The sequence below is a fragment of the Glandiceps talaboti genome, chromosome 1 (genome assembly GCF_964340395.1).
Source record: "Glandiceps talaboti chromosome 1, keGlaTala1.1, whole genome shotgun sequence".
NCBI classification, from domain to species: domain Eukaryota; kingdom Metazoa; phylum Hemichordata; class Enteropneusta; family Spengelidae; genus Glandiceps; species Glandiceps talaboti.
Window position 1 is genome coordinate 22,244,517 of NC_135549.1, and position 18,124 is coordinate 22,262,640.

Sequence of the window (18,124 nt, forward strand, 5' to 3'; positions counted from 1 at the left end):
ATAAGTTTACATACTTTACATTACCCAACAAAGTCTCTATTATGTAATAATTAACACAGTCCTGGTTCATGTAATGAGTTTCATCTCCCCATAGACGTCTTTCTCCAACATCTATAATCTCATAGTACAAAATGTATTGAATTTAACTTTTGTTCCCAACACAATTTTGAAAATGTTACCTGATATTTTTGACTGCCCACATCAGTCTTTGTCCATAAGGTCACGTGTACTGAATAGTGGGTCAAGCTGTTGACAAAGACTGAAGTATGCAGTTGAAAATTTCAGGCAAAATGTTCAAAGTTGTGTTAGGAACAAAAAGTTAAATTCACTACTATGGTTTACCAACACAGATGAATTTCCATTTGAAGATACGAATTGTTTATGATCTCCCTAACATTTTTTTGATTAACCTGAAAATAATGATGATCCATCAACTGAACAAAACAATGTTTTGGAATATTCAGCAGTGACAGAATACAGAATATACATACAGGCTAGCATAAATTATGTGTTGGTAATTTGCCTATATACTAGTACCTTCTTGTGAATTAAATTCACTATGTTCCCAAGGAGTCAATTTCCCTTTAAACATTATTATAGACTAGTCTAGTCTACTATGTTAATAAAACTGCCACAACATGATAACACAGTCAGACATAATTTGTGGCTATCAGTAAAGAGTATGTTCACCTTCCTGCTCACTTCCTGTACCTAATTTGATCAAAAATCCCTAACAGACATTATCGACATGGGAATAATGATGACGTGAAAGTTCACAGGAGTACAGATGCTGCAAGAAAAACAAGACACCTTGACCCTCACTAAATCATTCTGAACAGACAGGTAAATGTGTCACAATTTGATTGCTTCCTCCTCAATTTTAATATGATCCATCAGTTTAATGTTTAAAAATAACTTCAAAATAGCAGGAAATTGTATCCAATTTAACTAATATTAATGATGTCAAGTCATCTATATTGCCTTTAAAAATGTTTTCCTTGAATATCTGAGTTATAATATTTGCTGAGATCTGCATGCATTATGGAGTGTATTCAGTCAGGCACTGCGCTGAGACATTCCATGTGACATGTATTGTAGGTCTCTATGGCAGTTTCTGTAAACTGTATTCCTATACAAATACATAGTGAACATCTGTACTATTTGAGTACATTGGCACATACTTCAATAAAACAACTGGAAATAAAACAGATTTCCACAATATATGCCATATCTTTGATTTGTCTGAAATTTAAATAATGGTTCAAAAATTGCACCTGTAGATGTAGATTTGTATGTGTATCAATTTTACTGTTCCACTGTTGATTGTTGTGCCTTGTCATTTTGTTATGTTTCTTATTTGTTATAGTTTCTATGGCAATCTTGAACATCGAATATATACACCTACAAGTACGAGTGTGCTTGTTAGTCACTACGGGGATACAAGCTTGACTAGCTTATGCTATTTCTTGATCCCTTTTGCCATTTATTCTGTATGTGTATCTTTTTTAAGATTAATTTTTATTATTATTATATTGGTGAATAAACTTATTAGTATTATTATTAGATTTGGTTAAAAAATTTATGTTTATGAATAAAAGATTTTACAATGCTGTATCAAGTAGTTACATTTTTTTTGCTGTGGGGGCTTGAATGTTATCATTCCTATATACATTACCATAATCATATTTCTTTGCTGGGTAACATTACATGATGTTTGAAATATGATACTTTTTCATATAATTTGATAATACGTATTCTGGTATTTCTGACTACATGTAGTCTTTGATCATTATCATATTTCCCCATTCACCCTTGTAAGAAAGCTAGACATGATATAAGTCTACATGTATAGCATTGAATCTGATGTATGTTTTGGATTATTTGCAGATACATGTATCCCCTCATCCCATGGAGAATCCAACCCATGATCGACTGCCAATCTCCTAGTCCTCACCTGTTTCCTCACCTAGCCACTTAATATATATTATGTACTTTGCACTTTTTGATATGATGAGAATAATTTCTCCTAAGAAAACAAAGAACAGTATACATTCCTCAATTTCCTGGTACATAATATAAATCAAGTTTCATTGTATACTACACATATAAATACTGCAGTGTACAAATGTACCTTCAAAATGAAATTTATTCTATGCTGGGACACTATTGCATATTGATATGGTACCTATTCCTTGAATCTCAAACCTAACTTACAATGTAAGCTTTACTCCCTACATCTACATGTACAATATACTTTGATAGGCAATATCTACCTATTTTATAGTCAGACAATAGTTCTCACTGGATTCTGCTATATCAACTATTTGATCCCTAATCAAGTCCTAGTCTAAACTCCGTAAACATACCTTAATTACCAATATCTACCTATTTTATAGTCAGACAATAGTTCTCACTGGATTCTGCTATATCAACTATTTGATCCCTAATCAAGTCCTAGTCCAAACTCCGTAAACATACCTTGATTACCAATATCTGCCTATTGTACAGTCAGACAACAGTTCTCACTGGATTCTGCTATATCAACTATTTGATCCCAAATCAAGCCCTAGTCTAAACTCTTAATTACCAATACATTGCATCTACCCACTTTACAGTCGTACTCCTGTTTCTCGATCATCTTGTATTTTCCAATGTTAAACTCTTTGATCCCCCATCAAGCTACATTTTTATATAGCCCTAACTCTCTAGCTTGATTGCCAATACCCGGTATTTACCCTATTGTATAGTCAGGACAGTTTCTCAATCTTCTTGCATTTTCCTACATCAAACTCTTTAATATCCAAGCAAGCCCTTAGCCCTAATTCCCTACAAATGGATTGATTACCAATATCTACCAATATTGTAGTCCGACAACTGTTCCAGGATAAATTAAACTGAGTCTTCGATATCCAACCAACTCTTACCTCTACAAAATCCCTACAAATTCCTTGATTACAATGTACCAATATCTACTGATTATACAGTCAGACCACTGCTTCAAGATCTTCTTGCATTTTCCTACACATATATTAAACTTGTTGATCCCCAACCAAGCCATCAGCTCTTAACTCCTTACATGTACATGCAGCTTGATTGTTAATATTTACCCATCAGACAGTCTGCTCCTCACCTTCTTGTATTTTCTTATATTAAACTTACTGATCCCCAACCAAGCCATCAGCTCTAACTCCTTACATGTACGTGTAGCTAATATTTACCCATCAGACAACTGCTCCTCAGACTTCTTGTATTGAAACTCAGCACACTTGTGAAATTAAATTGTACTGACTAGATGGGAATTTCCTGAAGTCTGCATTCATGGCTGGTTTACAAATTATATGGCAAAGAGAGGACAGTATAATCACACAAAGTAATACGACAATTTCAAAACCCTAACTCACATCCTTTTATTTGAACCATCAACATCAAATTAATCCCTATCTATAACATGTGAAGAGAAAGTGTAATATATACAAGAACCAGACATAGTGAACCACACAGCAGGATAAAAACTATGATTGCATGCAGACAGATTCCAATCTTGAGACATATTGAAAATTGTCATACAGGATTATTGTGGTGTATACAAAACACCAATAGCTTGCAAGTAGATCAGAGAAGGTTTTGTTGCCCTGGTTACATTTTAAATGCTCAGAAATGAAAACTGAACATTGGAGATAAGACACACTGTAATTGCCTAACTGTTCAGGCATATGGACTAAAATAGAAAATACTTGCAAATTCCCAAGGCTAGTAGAAATTTAAAATGATAAGAACTGTGAAGAAAAGACAGCTGCAAAGTTAGAAATTAATGATTTGTGTGTTATACCTGTTCTAGTATATACAATGTATGTACGTTCTGTTGCCGTTAAAGAAAAGAAAAATCTATTCAAAAGGGAATTTCAAAGCTTGGATTATTGCTCTCTCTCAACCCCCCTTCCCCTTCCCCTTCCCCACAATACATATTTATCGAAAGTTTAATGACTCCAAATATGACATAATTATCCAAATTTCTCAGAATGTGACCTGGCCTATTAGTTATACTTAATACATCATGTACAATGTATGATGAATGATTCAAATTGCAGGCCTAAGACATTTTCAGATATAAACCTAATTGGGTGTAATTAGAGATGCTATCAATATCAATTCTGTACGATGATATTATTTATTTCACTTGGCTTTGTATAATTTCCCCTTTACTGTAAACAGGACACTTTCAACCATATACATGCTGTACAGTGTTATATGATCCCAGTACATTTGATACATTAGTCTCGGAAAATTAACAAAACCTAATTTCTGGGGTCATATCCCCCCCCCCCCCCCCCTATGTGTTTGAAAATCTTCACAACAATGATATAAGTCTAGATAGAACAGTGTCCTTCCCAAGGTACATGTAGATCGTAAATATGTGACTATTTTGCATAATAATTTACATATCAATAGTGTTTATTTGCATAATGATTTGTATAATCATCATCATGCTATAATGTATATATCTTGAACACTGAAAAATACTTTGACATGTTCATATTTGAACACATACATGTACAAATGGACATTGGGATCAGCCATTTTGATTCATGTGAAACATTTAATCGTAATATCGTCATTCCAAGATTATTCAAATTCAAGGATGGTAGAACACTTTTGAAGCATTGCAGAAACATGCTTTTTTAAGCATGGCGACTTGGGTGCTATGCACTGTACTTTTTTTCTACATTGGAGAGAACACTGATAGAAATTCTCAATATAATATACTTCATTGAGATTTCATAATTCAACAGGGATGACTTGATCAGAAATACAAATAGAGACAGTGGAATACTTTATTTTCAAACGGATTTTAATCTCTTTGTAACTTGTCAAACATGTAGGATGTCTGGCTTGCTGGCATTCTATTTTATTTCAATTTTGAAGAGTCATATTAATTAAGAATGTAGGCATAAACTATTGACACAGTCTGGTGATTTCATGTCTAGAGGAAAGCAAACATCGTGAAAAAAAAAAAATTCAAAGCGTGAATTAGGAATTCACATATATGAAAACAATTCCAAGTGAAAATTACACATTTTCTCTATAATCCTATTTTATAAGATTCAATTGAAGTAACATTTATCGAAACAATTTCATGGAAGAGGTTAATGTCTCACAAGGAAAGGGTCAAGGGTCATCATGCATAATTCATAACAGAATGTATTTACAAACATACATGTAATGCTATTCATCACTATTTCATATCTGGAAGCAATCACTTTAATTAGGTTTCTTGTATCAGTATGCTATGTGCATGCAAAACCTTAAGTAATTGTCCATTATTAATATTATGATAAGATAATCATGTTAAACTATTAGTTAAGTGAAACCATGACGACCTTGTAGTGGGTGTAATTAAGATGGAAGTTTTCACTTTGATCATTACGTAAAAGGACGAGTCTGCCAGAGTTATAGAAAAAGTTGCTTCAAAACAAGAGAATATTCCTATGTAATCCTTCATAGCTCCATATCAATTAGACTGTACATGCAGGTATAGCATGACATTTGTATCTACACACTGATAAGATAACACTAATGGATGAACCTGGGATTGAACCCCTGGCCTTTAAAAGATAGGAAGGCACTACTTCTTTGGGTTGTAACATTAAATTTATATTTCATAGCACCTCATCTTTCAAATTGTAAAATGATACAAATATAGGATTACAATGTTGTGCCAAGTATGACCTTCACCTTTACTGTGGTTGTGCAAGTACATGAAAAGTCTGTCAGAATTCCTTTAGTGTTTAACTAGAGTTCACCTTTAAAATCTGGGGTTAGTCTTTGGGAAATAGTGCATGTTTTGATATTGAAAATTACATGTTATTTTGACACATCATATTCATAACTTACCATTCACCTATAAGATACATAACATTGCGTCATGCCACCCTATCGGTCATCTTGACAGGCCAATAGCGTGCCCTAAAATGGTGTATATTCTTACAGACTACAATGTACTGATCCCCAAATAGCCATGCTATACTATACTATAGAACAAGACAGCATGGATTTCAGGCTACAAACAGGCATGCTATAATGAACAAGACAGCATGGATTCCAGACTATAAGTATGGTGGTGACTAATGCCTGCACCATATCAGTTCAATTTATCATACCACACTGTAACTTTCCATATTACTGGTAAGAGTACATTCCTATCACATATATTTCACTGATAATGTAAATTATGGACCACGTTTACCACATACTATCTACAATAAAATATTGATAAAAGTGATTTGTGTCCCATCTGTTCTCTAAATTCAAAAGACTCGGTTAAATTTCATACCTGTGTAGAATAGAAGTCTATGCTTTTCAATTCAAGCATACTAAACTTTAAATAGTTGGCTTGCTTTTCTCATAATTTACAATATGTAATAGTAAGTTTATTTTCTTACACCTACCCAGTAGCAATACTTTATTTATTTCATTTCTGATTTGATAAAGAAAAGTGTTCCATTGCCACATACAATGATAGAAACTACCCAAAAAGAGAAATTAATACAGTATCAGAGAATAGATTACAGTTAAAACAATACAAAATACATGTACTATCAGAAATATTTGTTCCTTGCATATACATACTAATGTACATGTATTTCATATATTTTATGTACCTTCCACATTGGAACTAAACACCACACTTCTGCTTAAATCAATTACTTACCTGAGAATGCATTTGTCTGTTGTTGTTGTTGTTGTTGTTGTTGTTGTTGTTGTTGTTGTCGTTGCTGCTGCAATATCTGAGTTTCCAAAATTGTTCACAAGTAACTTACCTGTTGAGAAAGAATGCATTTGCAAGGAGTTGTTGTAATGTTTCAAAGGTTGTCAACTGTGGATCCACACTAAAGCTTCTGTACACTGGTTGCAGCAATCCTGAACATTTCTGAAATACATAGAAAAGGAAATATAACTTATTAATTATTACATATCGGTATGTACCAGTGATTACTTGCATTAGTGCATGCACATACTACTTGTCATGTGAATACCCGACAGGATTTGTTGTGCTAAATTTGCTGTTTTGGACAAAAACATGTCTAATCGGAATAACAGAACCCCATGATCAATGAATGCCGGTGTGGATAGTCAGAGGTGTTAGTATTTGTGTTCTCTACTATACTTTCACTCGTATGACTGATGACAAAACCTGCACTCAAGTGTCATGGGGTTCTGTCAAAATGTACATTTCTACATTTGCATACGATCACATGACTTAGGATATTCTTCCTGGAGGGGTACATATATATATCCATTTTACATCTTCTGGGTAGCAAGAAGGCAGTCCTTTTTATTTCTCTGTTTCTTATGACCTGACAGATCCTTCATTTCATCATTCAAACAAAATACTTTCAAAAAATGACACCCTCTATGGCCAGATCAGTAAAATATCACAATGTCAGTTATGGTAACAAAGCGATGCAATAAGTGTGCATCTGGGCGATTATCGCTGACATGTGAGACCTTTACACAATGATGGTTCTCATATAGTTTCCTTCTGACTTTGTGATTTCAAAGATATCTAGACTGTTAAATGTAAGATTGTAAATACATGTATCACACCATCATTCAAGTGCATGCATGCTAACTTTTTCTCTCTTCTTTCTTCTTTTAACAGACCCATACAGTAACTTGTCAGGTGTTAAGATGAGAAACATTTACATAGAGGGGTCACTCTGAGCTACATGTACATGTACTTCATGTTGAAGTGAAAATCATATTTCAAACCATTTCAGATAAGGTCAAAATGACACTAAAACCATTCAAACTGCCTCAAGAGTTAATAATTTTCATTTCAAAATGTCAGAAGTGTCATTTCTAGACAACTTACTCTTTCCATGACTTTTAAATATGACACCATAAAAGTAATTTTTATCACTCTTTTAAGTGCCTTTGTGAAAGCAAAACCTTGGGGACAACAGTGTGATCTACTTTCATGTAATTAGTAGAGGTAGAGAGTCAAAATTTCTCAAATATCATGATTCCAGGACCCTAAGGAAGATCGTCTGTGTAGAATTGAAACATTGGTCAAGTTTATATCAAATGGAACTTTTTAAACCCTCACATCATCAAAATCATTATAACATAAAGTATTTACTTATTTTCAAGGAATCAAATCTCCAAGTGCAAGTTTGCACAATCTATATATACATAGAGTCACTTGATTATATGAATAAATTAGGGTGTAATAACCCTTGACAGAACGGCCACCTCCCTAGAACAGCCACTTTATGTCAGTGCCGTGGGTGGCTAGATGTATACACAGGTTTGACTGTACATCATATGTCTACTTCAGTACTTGTATTCTCAAAATAAACAGACTAAGCATAATATCATTGGTAAAATGATAGAGACTATCACCACACATAAGTTATGAAACTGTCCACTGTGTTGCTGTGAACTTGTAAAATCTCAAAACCTATGAAAACTTCAATAACAACTCCTTGAAAAAGTCAAGGATTCAAGCTGATTTTGTACTTATTTACTGCTGAAGTGTATATATACATTTTGACTTTTTTTCTTCATTTTTTGAACAATTTTTTTTTTTAAATATTTTTTTTTACAGTTTGTGGAATGGATATCAGCATGGAAAGAATGACAATTCATTCATTCAACATTGCTGAGGCGTACTTCTATATTTAGTAAAACTTGAGTGTGAAAATATTATGTTCTTGAAGGATTTGGATAGTCATTGTATTATATTCTTATTGATATAAATTACAAAAACATACGGTAGCTATTACGTGACCCTGACAAACCTGGAAATGTATGTTTTATTCTAATTGACTCTTAAAATGCCATCTTTAATTTCATGCTCCAGTTGCTATGGTTATAAAAGTGTTGCTTTGATACACTTTCTGGTATGCTGTGATCACTTCCGAGACTATTACCTTCTCTGAAATGAATGACTTCAAATGGATAAAGCAATCATACAAAATTACCAACCATTACACTGAGTAAATGAGAAACTTTCCTCCTATGTCCTCATTCAAGCTGATCAAAATCTGATGTAAGAATACCACTTGATTTCTATCTACGTACCGTTATTCCTCTCATTGATTTAATGTCGTTTGTTTTCGATTTTGTTTCTGAGAGTTATATCACAGAGGAGGCAGAGGAAGTACATGTAATTACTCTCCAGAAAAAAAATACACTGAAGAAAATAGGGTAAAGAATTTGAGCTGTATTCTTCCATAAGATTGTAACGAGATTGGTCCTCATTCAATCTGATTAAAATCCGATGTAGTGTACATGTCACAATTTCTTTTTGGCTGTTATGTTTACTGTCACAGTCACTTGTTTTTTTGTGAGTGCTCCATACATACATCTGACACAATACCATAGGTTTTGCCTAAGCCACAGGAGAGCACTGAGTGAATTCACTCAACCAATGAAATTATGTAATGCACAAAAACATACAAGTACAGTACTTCAGAGCACTCTGTTTGAAAAAAGCACTAGCACAGAGCGCAGACAACGATGTTATCGTTATCGTTTGGTGGTTCTCTTTCTTTCAATTTCAAATGCTGAATGTTATAATGTAAGACTGATTCTGGTTGGCTACTCGTAAGTAGGAGATTGAGTTCGGGGATATGGATGTGTGTAACAAGCACTCGCAGAAGATCAAACGACAGTAAATGTAACAGCCAAAAAGAAATTGCGACGTGTACACTTCACCAGATTGTAATCAAATTGGTCTATACTTTATAATACATGTATCATCATGACACATTGACACAAGTCTTTGTATGCTTAGGACTGAGTATGACAGTCAGTATGACTTAAAAGATGTACCTACATCCGAGTTGAATTAATCATTATAAAGAAAACACTTGGGAACAGAAAATGAGGACAGAGTCCTGAGGTCTCCTAACATGATCACATCCATCACATCAATATGAATTCATTAAAGGTCTCAATCCCCCTGGATTTGACAAATACAATAATATTGTGGCATTAAAGTTTAAACAAGAAAGGCCTTAATCACAAATTTCTTACCTAGGCAAAATAATAAAAAATGTGTTTTTCCGATAACCTGACCGACCCTAGTTTAAGCCGCTGACCCTACATGTAAATATTATTTTTTATACATTGAAAACAAAAAGATAAGAAATTCTTTGTCTTCTTGGCCTTCATGCACGTCTGTTTTCTTTTCCTAGTGATGTATGCACATATTTCATCAAAGTATCACAAAAGGGGTATTCTGACACATTTCATTTGGTTTGGGGTAAAAGCAATATGTTTCAAAAATAAAAACGATTAAAAAGATAAAATAAAGAGAATAAAATCCCAGCCTATCTTAGCCCTATTCTCCGAGGCCATGTTATTGGAAACACACTTATTTTTTTTTGCCCTATGGGAAATATTGTTAAGATACACAAAGGAGTTTATGACCAAAAATAACTGCTGCCCTTGAAATTGTCTAAAGTGAACATGGTGCAACAATGTCACATACAGATTACTACACTACACAATTTTTGGTCATTTTCACAGTGTGTACATTGTATGTCCTGGAATGCCTTGCACTTATTGTTGTATGCATGGCCAAAAAATAACAACTGCTGCCCTTGAAATTGTCTAAAGTGAACATGGTGCAACAATGTCACACACAAATTACTACACTACACAATTTTTGGTCATTTTCACAGTGTGAATGTCCTGGAATGGCATTGCACTTATTGTTGTATGCATGGCCAAAAAATAACAACTGCTGCTGATCTTGAAATTGTCAAACCGAGGAAGATGAAACCTTGACAGTGTTTATCTGACTGGCAATGATGCAATTATGTCAAACATCAAGAAATACATGTAATGATAATATCTTTACGGGTTGTAAATTATTCATGTTTTAAGAACTGTTAAATTTCTGCCGTTAAATTACTGAATCATGTGCACAATCATATTGAACCTGAAAGGTTGCAGTAATCTTTATCAAAATGTTTAATTGTTAAAAACACATTGACCACTCTATCAAGGTTACTATTTTTTATAATCAAATGATATGCAGTGTTTTTCAAGGGTACTCGGTAGTAGGAAGGTAAAATCTACCGAGATGACAGTTAAAAGTATGATACATGACCTATGTAATATTTACCAGATTTCCTCACTCTGTTACAACTTACCAAACCAGGTTCTGTTATTTATAATGGTTAATACTGAAAACACTAATACATGTGTGTCATTAATAAATTATTCCAAAAAACACTAGTTTCACATTGGGATTGAAAACTTAACTACCTGTACCTGTCAATATACACGTTTTGTGACATTTGCAAATGATAGCATGAAAACCTGTGCATACAGCTAGTTTTGTGTAGTCTATAAGATACGACCATTCATGCCACATAATCAGCCAGCCTTTGTATGTTTAGAAGCCTGATAGAGCTGAATAACACAACATACATGTATCTTACAGTATAAGTTGTGTGATAAAATGACAAAGATGCAACACTGGCCATTAGTATTAGAATCATCACCATTAATTTAAATAAATACATAAAATTTACCAGTGTTACGCAGGGTATTTACCAGGGTTCCCCCTCCAACAATACAGTGAAACAAGGTGTGGAAATATATACAAATTTTACCAGATTTTGTCCTACCCCTAGCTATTTTGAGGTTTCCAAACCTGAGCTAAAACACAGAGTCTGTATCAAATGATTATGGTAATTTATGTATGTCCTGAAATGACAATGTACTAGTGTTGTACATATATACAAGATGTACTCTGAAACATCTACAGATAACATCTGTGCACTATATGAATACCATGACAAGGGTATTAATACTATGATTAACATTGTTTAGTTTATATGATAATCCATCACCATATTTGACAAGGTCAAACTGTAAAGTAAGACACAGTGACACATATATACATTGAATATAATAATGGCCAATGCATGGTTATTGACCCTAAAATACAAAATGTAGATACAAATTTCTGAAAGACACCTGCTGGAGCTCCTTTGTACCTTACAAGAAAAATCCCATAAAGTGTAAATGACACATTTCACCTGCAACATTCAAATATATGGATTTTGCAAAATCTGTTATTGCATATTATCAAAGCACATTTCACAGTATACCTTCACTTGTAATATGTCATCATTCATTTGTCACTACTTTACTTTTATCTTAGGTTGAACTTTCAAAAGTTGACTTTGAGACCTTTGTGCAACTTTTGTGACCCTTTTGTGATCATGGACTAGTACATGTATGTCAAGAGTGTGTATTTTTGAATAAATTTACATCTAATTATTATTGTAAGGATGCTGAATATCTACTAACTGCTCTGTTCCAAATTGACATATAGTCCATTCACTGAGCTGTTCTGTTTATACATCATTAGCTGTCTATCTCCTCACCCATGTTGGATATGATGACTAGGTTGTATGACAGCTATTAATGTAACACAACAGCCGCACACAGTGTGCACAGGATACAATTCCAAGAACAAAGATATGTACATTTTATTTGTGAGGTAAATACACATTTGGACTTATTAGTATGTTCTGTGTTCCTCCAGGAAGGCCTTGATATAGATCATACTGAGATCATGGAAGTAGCTAATTATGTTGTGCTGTAAGTTGAGAAATCTATATTGTACACTGCAATGGTCAAAACTCCTCAGGTTGTGAAGCTTAACACATCAAAATCAATATTCCCTCAATTATCTCTGTGATTACTTCATATACATGTGCCAATTTTATTAGTCCAGGGGCCAGCTGTGCCATGTCTTTGAATCTGAAGATATTCTGATGGTAAAGGAGCCTTTACAACTTTACCTGCCCTCCATGTGATTACTGTCATGCTATTTACATCTCCTTTAATAGAGATCCTGCATAATAGCTTTTGCATTGTACTTCACTGGATGTACCTAGACCTTTCATGTGATGGGTGATAAAAACTGTACAATTTACATACACATTGTGTACTGACCCAAGGTTAGGTCGTTGAACTTTAAGGCATGCCAACTGTCTTGTACACGTTCTTGAAAATGTTGTTATCATTAAAGACAAGCTTATTCTCTTGAAGTTTGTGCTATACGGAATTACCAATGAGGGTGGGAATGGGGTAATTTCATAACTCATAATTGCATACACAGTAAAAATTCAAAATAAAGATTGTAAGATCATAATTTGATATCTGTCATACTTGATAATCACCTATTTATGTTTTACACTATCAATAGAAATTTCACCATTTGTCTAGGTAGAGGTCAAGGAACTTTATCAAAAAATTTATCATGTGACTCCCTAGACTGTAAGATACATCATGTTGTTCAGCCCTGTGATCAGGCTTCTCAACCGAGTGCTTGCTCAGCATGGCACGAATGTCTGTATATTACAGACTAGTGAATCGCAATTAGAAATTTATTTAAAAATTTATCATCTGAATTGCAAGCCAGCTATAGCTTTGGGCAAAATGTAAAGATAAAGCTATTTCCTCCCTAATTTGTAAATTGACCTCTTCAGTCATAAATGTAAAGGAATAATTGTATAATTTGTCATTTACATTTTGTTTTCTACTTAACTTGTATAACCTACCCCACCCTTGCCTACAATGTATGTACCTTAAATAAATGCAGTTTATAATCGTTAGGCAAAAAAAAAATGTGTTTCCAATAACATGGCCTGAGAGAATAGGGTAGGTAGGTAGATAGGGATTTTATTTTATCTTTTTAATTGTCTCAAAAATATTGCTTCCACCCAAAACCAAACAAAATGTCAGTCCAAATTCCCCTTCTGTGATAATTTGATGAATATGTACAGACATCACATCACAGTTCATCACTGTGAACGAAGAAAACAGATGTGCATGAAGGTCAAGAAGACAAAACATTCCTCATCTTTTTGAAAATGTTTAAAAAATGTTTAGGGTTGGCGTCTGAAATTAGGGTTATCGGAAACATACCATTTTTTTACTTTGATTTATCATTAATTTTTTTATAGCTATTAAACTGACACTCATGATGATGTCTACGCAATTTTTTAAAAATATAATTCTTAGAAATGTTTGAAAGATATGTGTATGTGTATGGTGCAACTAGCATAACATTATGAAATGCAATGGCCTCAGAAAGTGTGGTATTACTTATCACAAGGAAAGTTGATTAAACATTGATTTGGATGGGGGTTGGAGTGGGAGGTAGGGGGACATATAGCACTTATAATCTATAAAACTCACACATATACTTCATAATATGATAAAGGCATTAGCTTGTAAAATAATACAAACTCAGAAATTGTGTGTTAGTTCTAAGACTGTAACATCAATATAATATAAACTACAAACATTATATCTCTTCCATATTTATATTCATTTTGTTAAAAAACATCATAAATCATACATGATCTTGAAGTAAACCTATTTTACTATTATTTCCCTGAGTAGGCAGTTAGGATTACTATTTTTGCTTTGATTATTTATATATACATGTACCAGAACTTGTTTACTACCAGTTAGTGGTTATGTAAATTTCCATAACAAAGTAAAAGAGCGACAAAAACACCATAATTAACCCAATGACATCCTACAGACATAACATGAAGCCATACTTGCACAATCAACTTTTATAATTATGAAAAACATACTTTTACAGTGTTGTACAATAAACTACCTCATATAAATACCCTTGGTAGTACATATGTATGTACTGTGTACATGATATGTACAGGCATAGACATACATGTTTGTACATGCACAATACATACAATTCTCACAAACCAGAGCTGTTATTTCTTCCGCGAAACCTCTTGGCAGTGCGTCTTGGATGGTGCCAGAAAAGAGGCTGTGGTTTACGACGATGACTATATACATACGTATGTACACACATGCACACACACGCACACACACACACACATATATACACACACGTAACATATCTACATGTATACATACAAATGTACGTACATACATATATACATACATTATCATACAATACATGCATACATACATACACATGCATACGTACGTATGTACATATGTATGTACACACACACACACAGACACACAGACACACACACGGTGACACACACAGAGGTGACATTTTAATCTACAGTATCTACGTATATATACATGTACCTACCTACACATAAATATATATTATTAACTAATACATAATGTACATGTAGACAAGTACATCCATGTGTGATATAATAAATGGAACTATGAGAGTATGGTATATACTGTTAAGCTATATTAATAATACCAGTAAAACTATTTACCTGCTAATTTGAATATTGCATTCAATAAAATTCATCCTTAGCCTACCTGTATATCTAATCACTGTGTCAAAAATTGAACTTAGAGGCACTGCAGAATTACCAGCCTCTAACACTATTTTCCAAATAGAAAGAATAGAATAGTAGAAATTAGAATGCAAATCTTTTTTTTTGTCATTTCAGAATGAAATAACTTTTGTCCTTTTGTGAGCCACTTAATAAAGGAGGTTTTTTGATGACATCACAAATTTCCTGAAAATATTTCAAGAATTTGTTAAAAATCTGTAGTAGGCTCTTCTGCTAATTATACCCATAATACCATATATTTGTTCATCAGTAAAATTTATCTTATCTCCTGAAAGTCTCAATTAACACACATCAGAGCCCTTACAACTCTATACCTATAGCAACAGAACCAAACCATTTATGACTAGTGTTCTTGAGCGTCAGCAAGATGGTAATGTTGTAGGACAAATCCTATCTAATTGGAACTAGTCTGTTTTTTTACACAGGTTTCTTCATCCTTGGGTGTACATAGTTCTTGTAAACAACTGATCAGGGTAACCGTATGATATCAGTATCACTTTGTTGTCAAGCAGAAAATATGTATTTGTTACTTGTGAGAGTCAAGGGAATAAACCATATTATTTCTCTCATATCAATTAATAAATTATTACTAAATTGATATTAATAAATTATCACTAAAATGTGTGTAAGCACGATTCTTTTGTTTTCTCAAAATTATAAAAGATCATATCATCTACACTATACCCCCCCCCCCCCCCCTTCATTGTACTCCTCTCTCAGTGGATGACTACTGCAAGTCAGAATTTTTTTTAATTTAAAGAGACATAAATAAAGAGTCACCAAACCTAACAATTTTTCATTTCATGTTACATTCTGAAATTTGGTCATAACATGAAACAACTAGTTTACTCCAAGTGTTTTTGGACACAAAATCTTGAGTCTAAGATAACTTCCTGCAAGGTACTTTAATATTACCAGTTCATAGTTGTGACGTTGTGTTGTGATATATATATATATTATACACAAATCCTACTAATCTACATGCAGTTAGTACTTGTCTTGTACAGGGTACTTACTGGTGGTAGTTACAGCTCAATGCAAATCCATGAGTAGCTTACCATGGTAATTTACAGCTCATAAAACTACTCTATTGTATGCATCACAATAGGATAACTCATTTCACTGAAGGTCAAAAACCTTAACTGTATCCTTCCCAAGTTTAACCATAGGTGTGTAAGGTCTATGGTTTTACAAGTGACTAAATGCCATCAACTCAGATATGCACATCACAATGGGATACTGTGTAACATGATCATACAACAACAGGTTTGATTTTTCTATGTCTCTCAAAATCAAAATTATTCAACTGGTAGGAGTGGCCATGTCTGTATTTTACCTCAGAGCAGACAACTATTTGGATGCAAAGCATAAAATCTTGACTCAGCAAGGTTGCACTAATAGACAACAAAGGAATTGTGTGAAGAATACACAAATCACTGTAATCAGTGAAACAATAACCTCAGACAGTGGTCTGAGCAATAACAGAGTATGAACATTGACAACCAGTGCTGTGTGTCTCATAGCATTGTTATCATACCCATTCAGAAACCAGACAAATGAAAATTTCTCTGTCCCATATACAGATTGTTGTTTGGGATATATATTGTAAGTCCATCCAAACTGTTTTGTATTTATTATTCTAATATCTAATCTTCATGTCAGTACAGCAAAATAATCAAAATGTCAACATAGGTCGAAACAAGTGCATTACATGTAATAGGCACCTAAATAATACATGGCAATTTCTACATTGGACAATTCGACAAAGAGTGACGTGGCTTTCACCTTCATGGTGGTAGTAATATTATTAGTAACAACGTCTGGTACAGAGGATGGCCAAGGCATCGTGTACGTTGTACTTTACTTTAGTGTTTTTAAAAACAGTTATTTTTTTAAAATAATAAACTCTTTAATTATATAAAGCATTTACTTAACCAGATATGTGATGGTTCATCATCACCTGTAGATGTTGGAATATTACAACTTTTCTATTGGACAGTGCTAAAGTTTATTTTATGACGTTAAATACCATGTGTTGAGATTGTTTTCTTAGTAATCAGTGTGTACCGTGTACGTACGTGTACACAGGGCGGACGCTAATATTCCTGGGTTGATCTTTATACGTTTGTAATGTAAAACGTACTTTATACTAGGTGACGAGTTGAGACAGTTTGTTTTCAATACCAAATAAGAGTAGATATATTACACGATGAACAAATGTCGTGACAAAATCTGAAAATTTTCTTCAAAAAATGTGCTATCTACTTCTATTGACAGGCCTCCGGTGTCGCAAGTGGCAGTCTAGTCTGTATAACCAGTCTGGAGCTCTCGCCATGTACACAACCAACCAACCTTTAGTTTACCGAACACACTGGACAGTAGCTGTACGTACATAGCCTATGGAAACTTACGTGAAATCGCTAAAACACCTCACCAAATTCAACCCGTCTTACCTTTACTTTGATGCGAATCGCGTCCCGATCAGCGGGCGAGCTAACACAAGCCATTCTGGTGAAATTTCAGCTCACATCTGGCCAGGAAGAGCAACTACAACATCCGTGAAATTTAGGAAACCCCCTTCTGCGCAAGCGTAATAATCCAAGTGACGTCAGTGACGTCAAAGGGTTAACATTTCGGACGATACCATTTGCAAGTTAGGCGGTGGTATGTATGTGTATTTTTTTTCAATTTGATGATTTATATCATGGTTATAATCAGAAAAAAATCGGAACAACTATGACGTCACACACTATGGCTGCTTCCCTGAC

General features: G+C 33.8%; 1 protein-coding gene across 2 annotated transcripts in view; it reads right to left on the reverse strand.

Annotated features, from left to right (window-relative positions):
• Window positions 1-17,927, reverse strand: part of LOC144444852 (TBC1 domain family member 25-like) — a 31,924-nt gene extending 13,997 nt beyond the window's left edge. For both annotated transcript variants that reach the window (XM_078134510.1, XM_078134438.1), the window contains exons 1-2: window positions 17,810-17,927; window positions 6,819-6,928 (exon numbers count right to left, since the gene is read on the reverse strand). In XM_078134510.1, the coding sequence (XP_077990636.1) occupies window positions 6,819-6,928; window positions 17,810-17,863 (164 nt within the window). In that variant the 5' untranslated portion in view covers window positions 17,864-17,927. The remainder of the gene's footprint in view (window positions 1-6,818; window positions 6,929-17,809) is intronic.
• Between the last annotated feature and the right edge of the window lie 197 nt (window positions 17,928-18,124).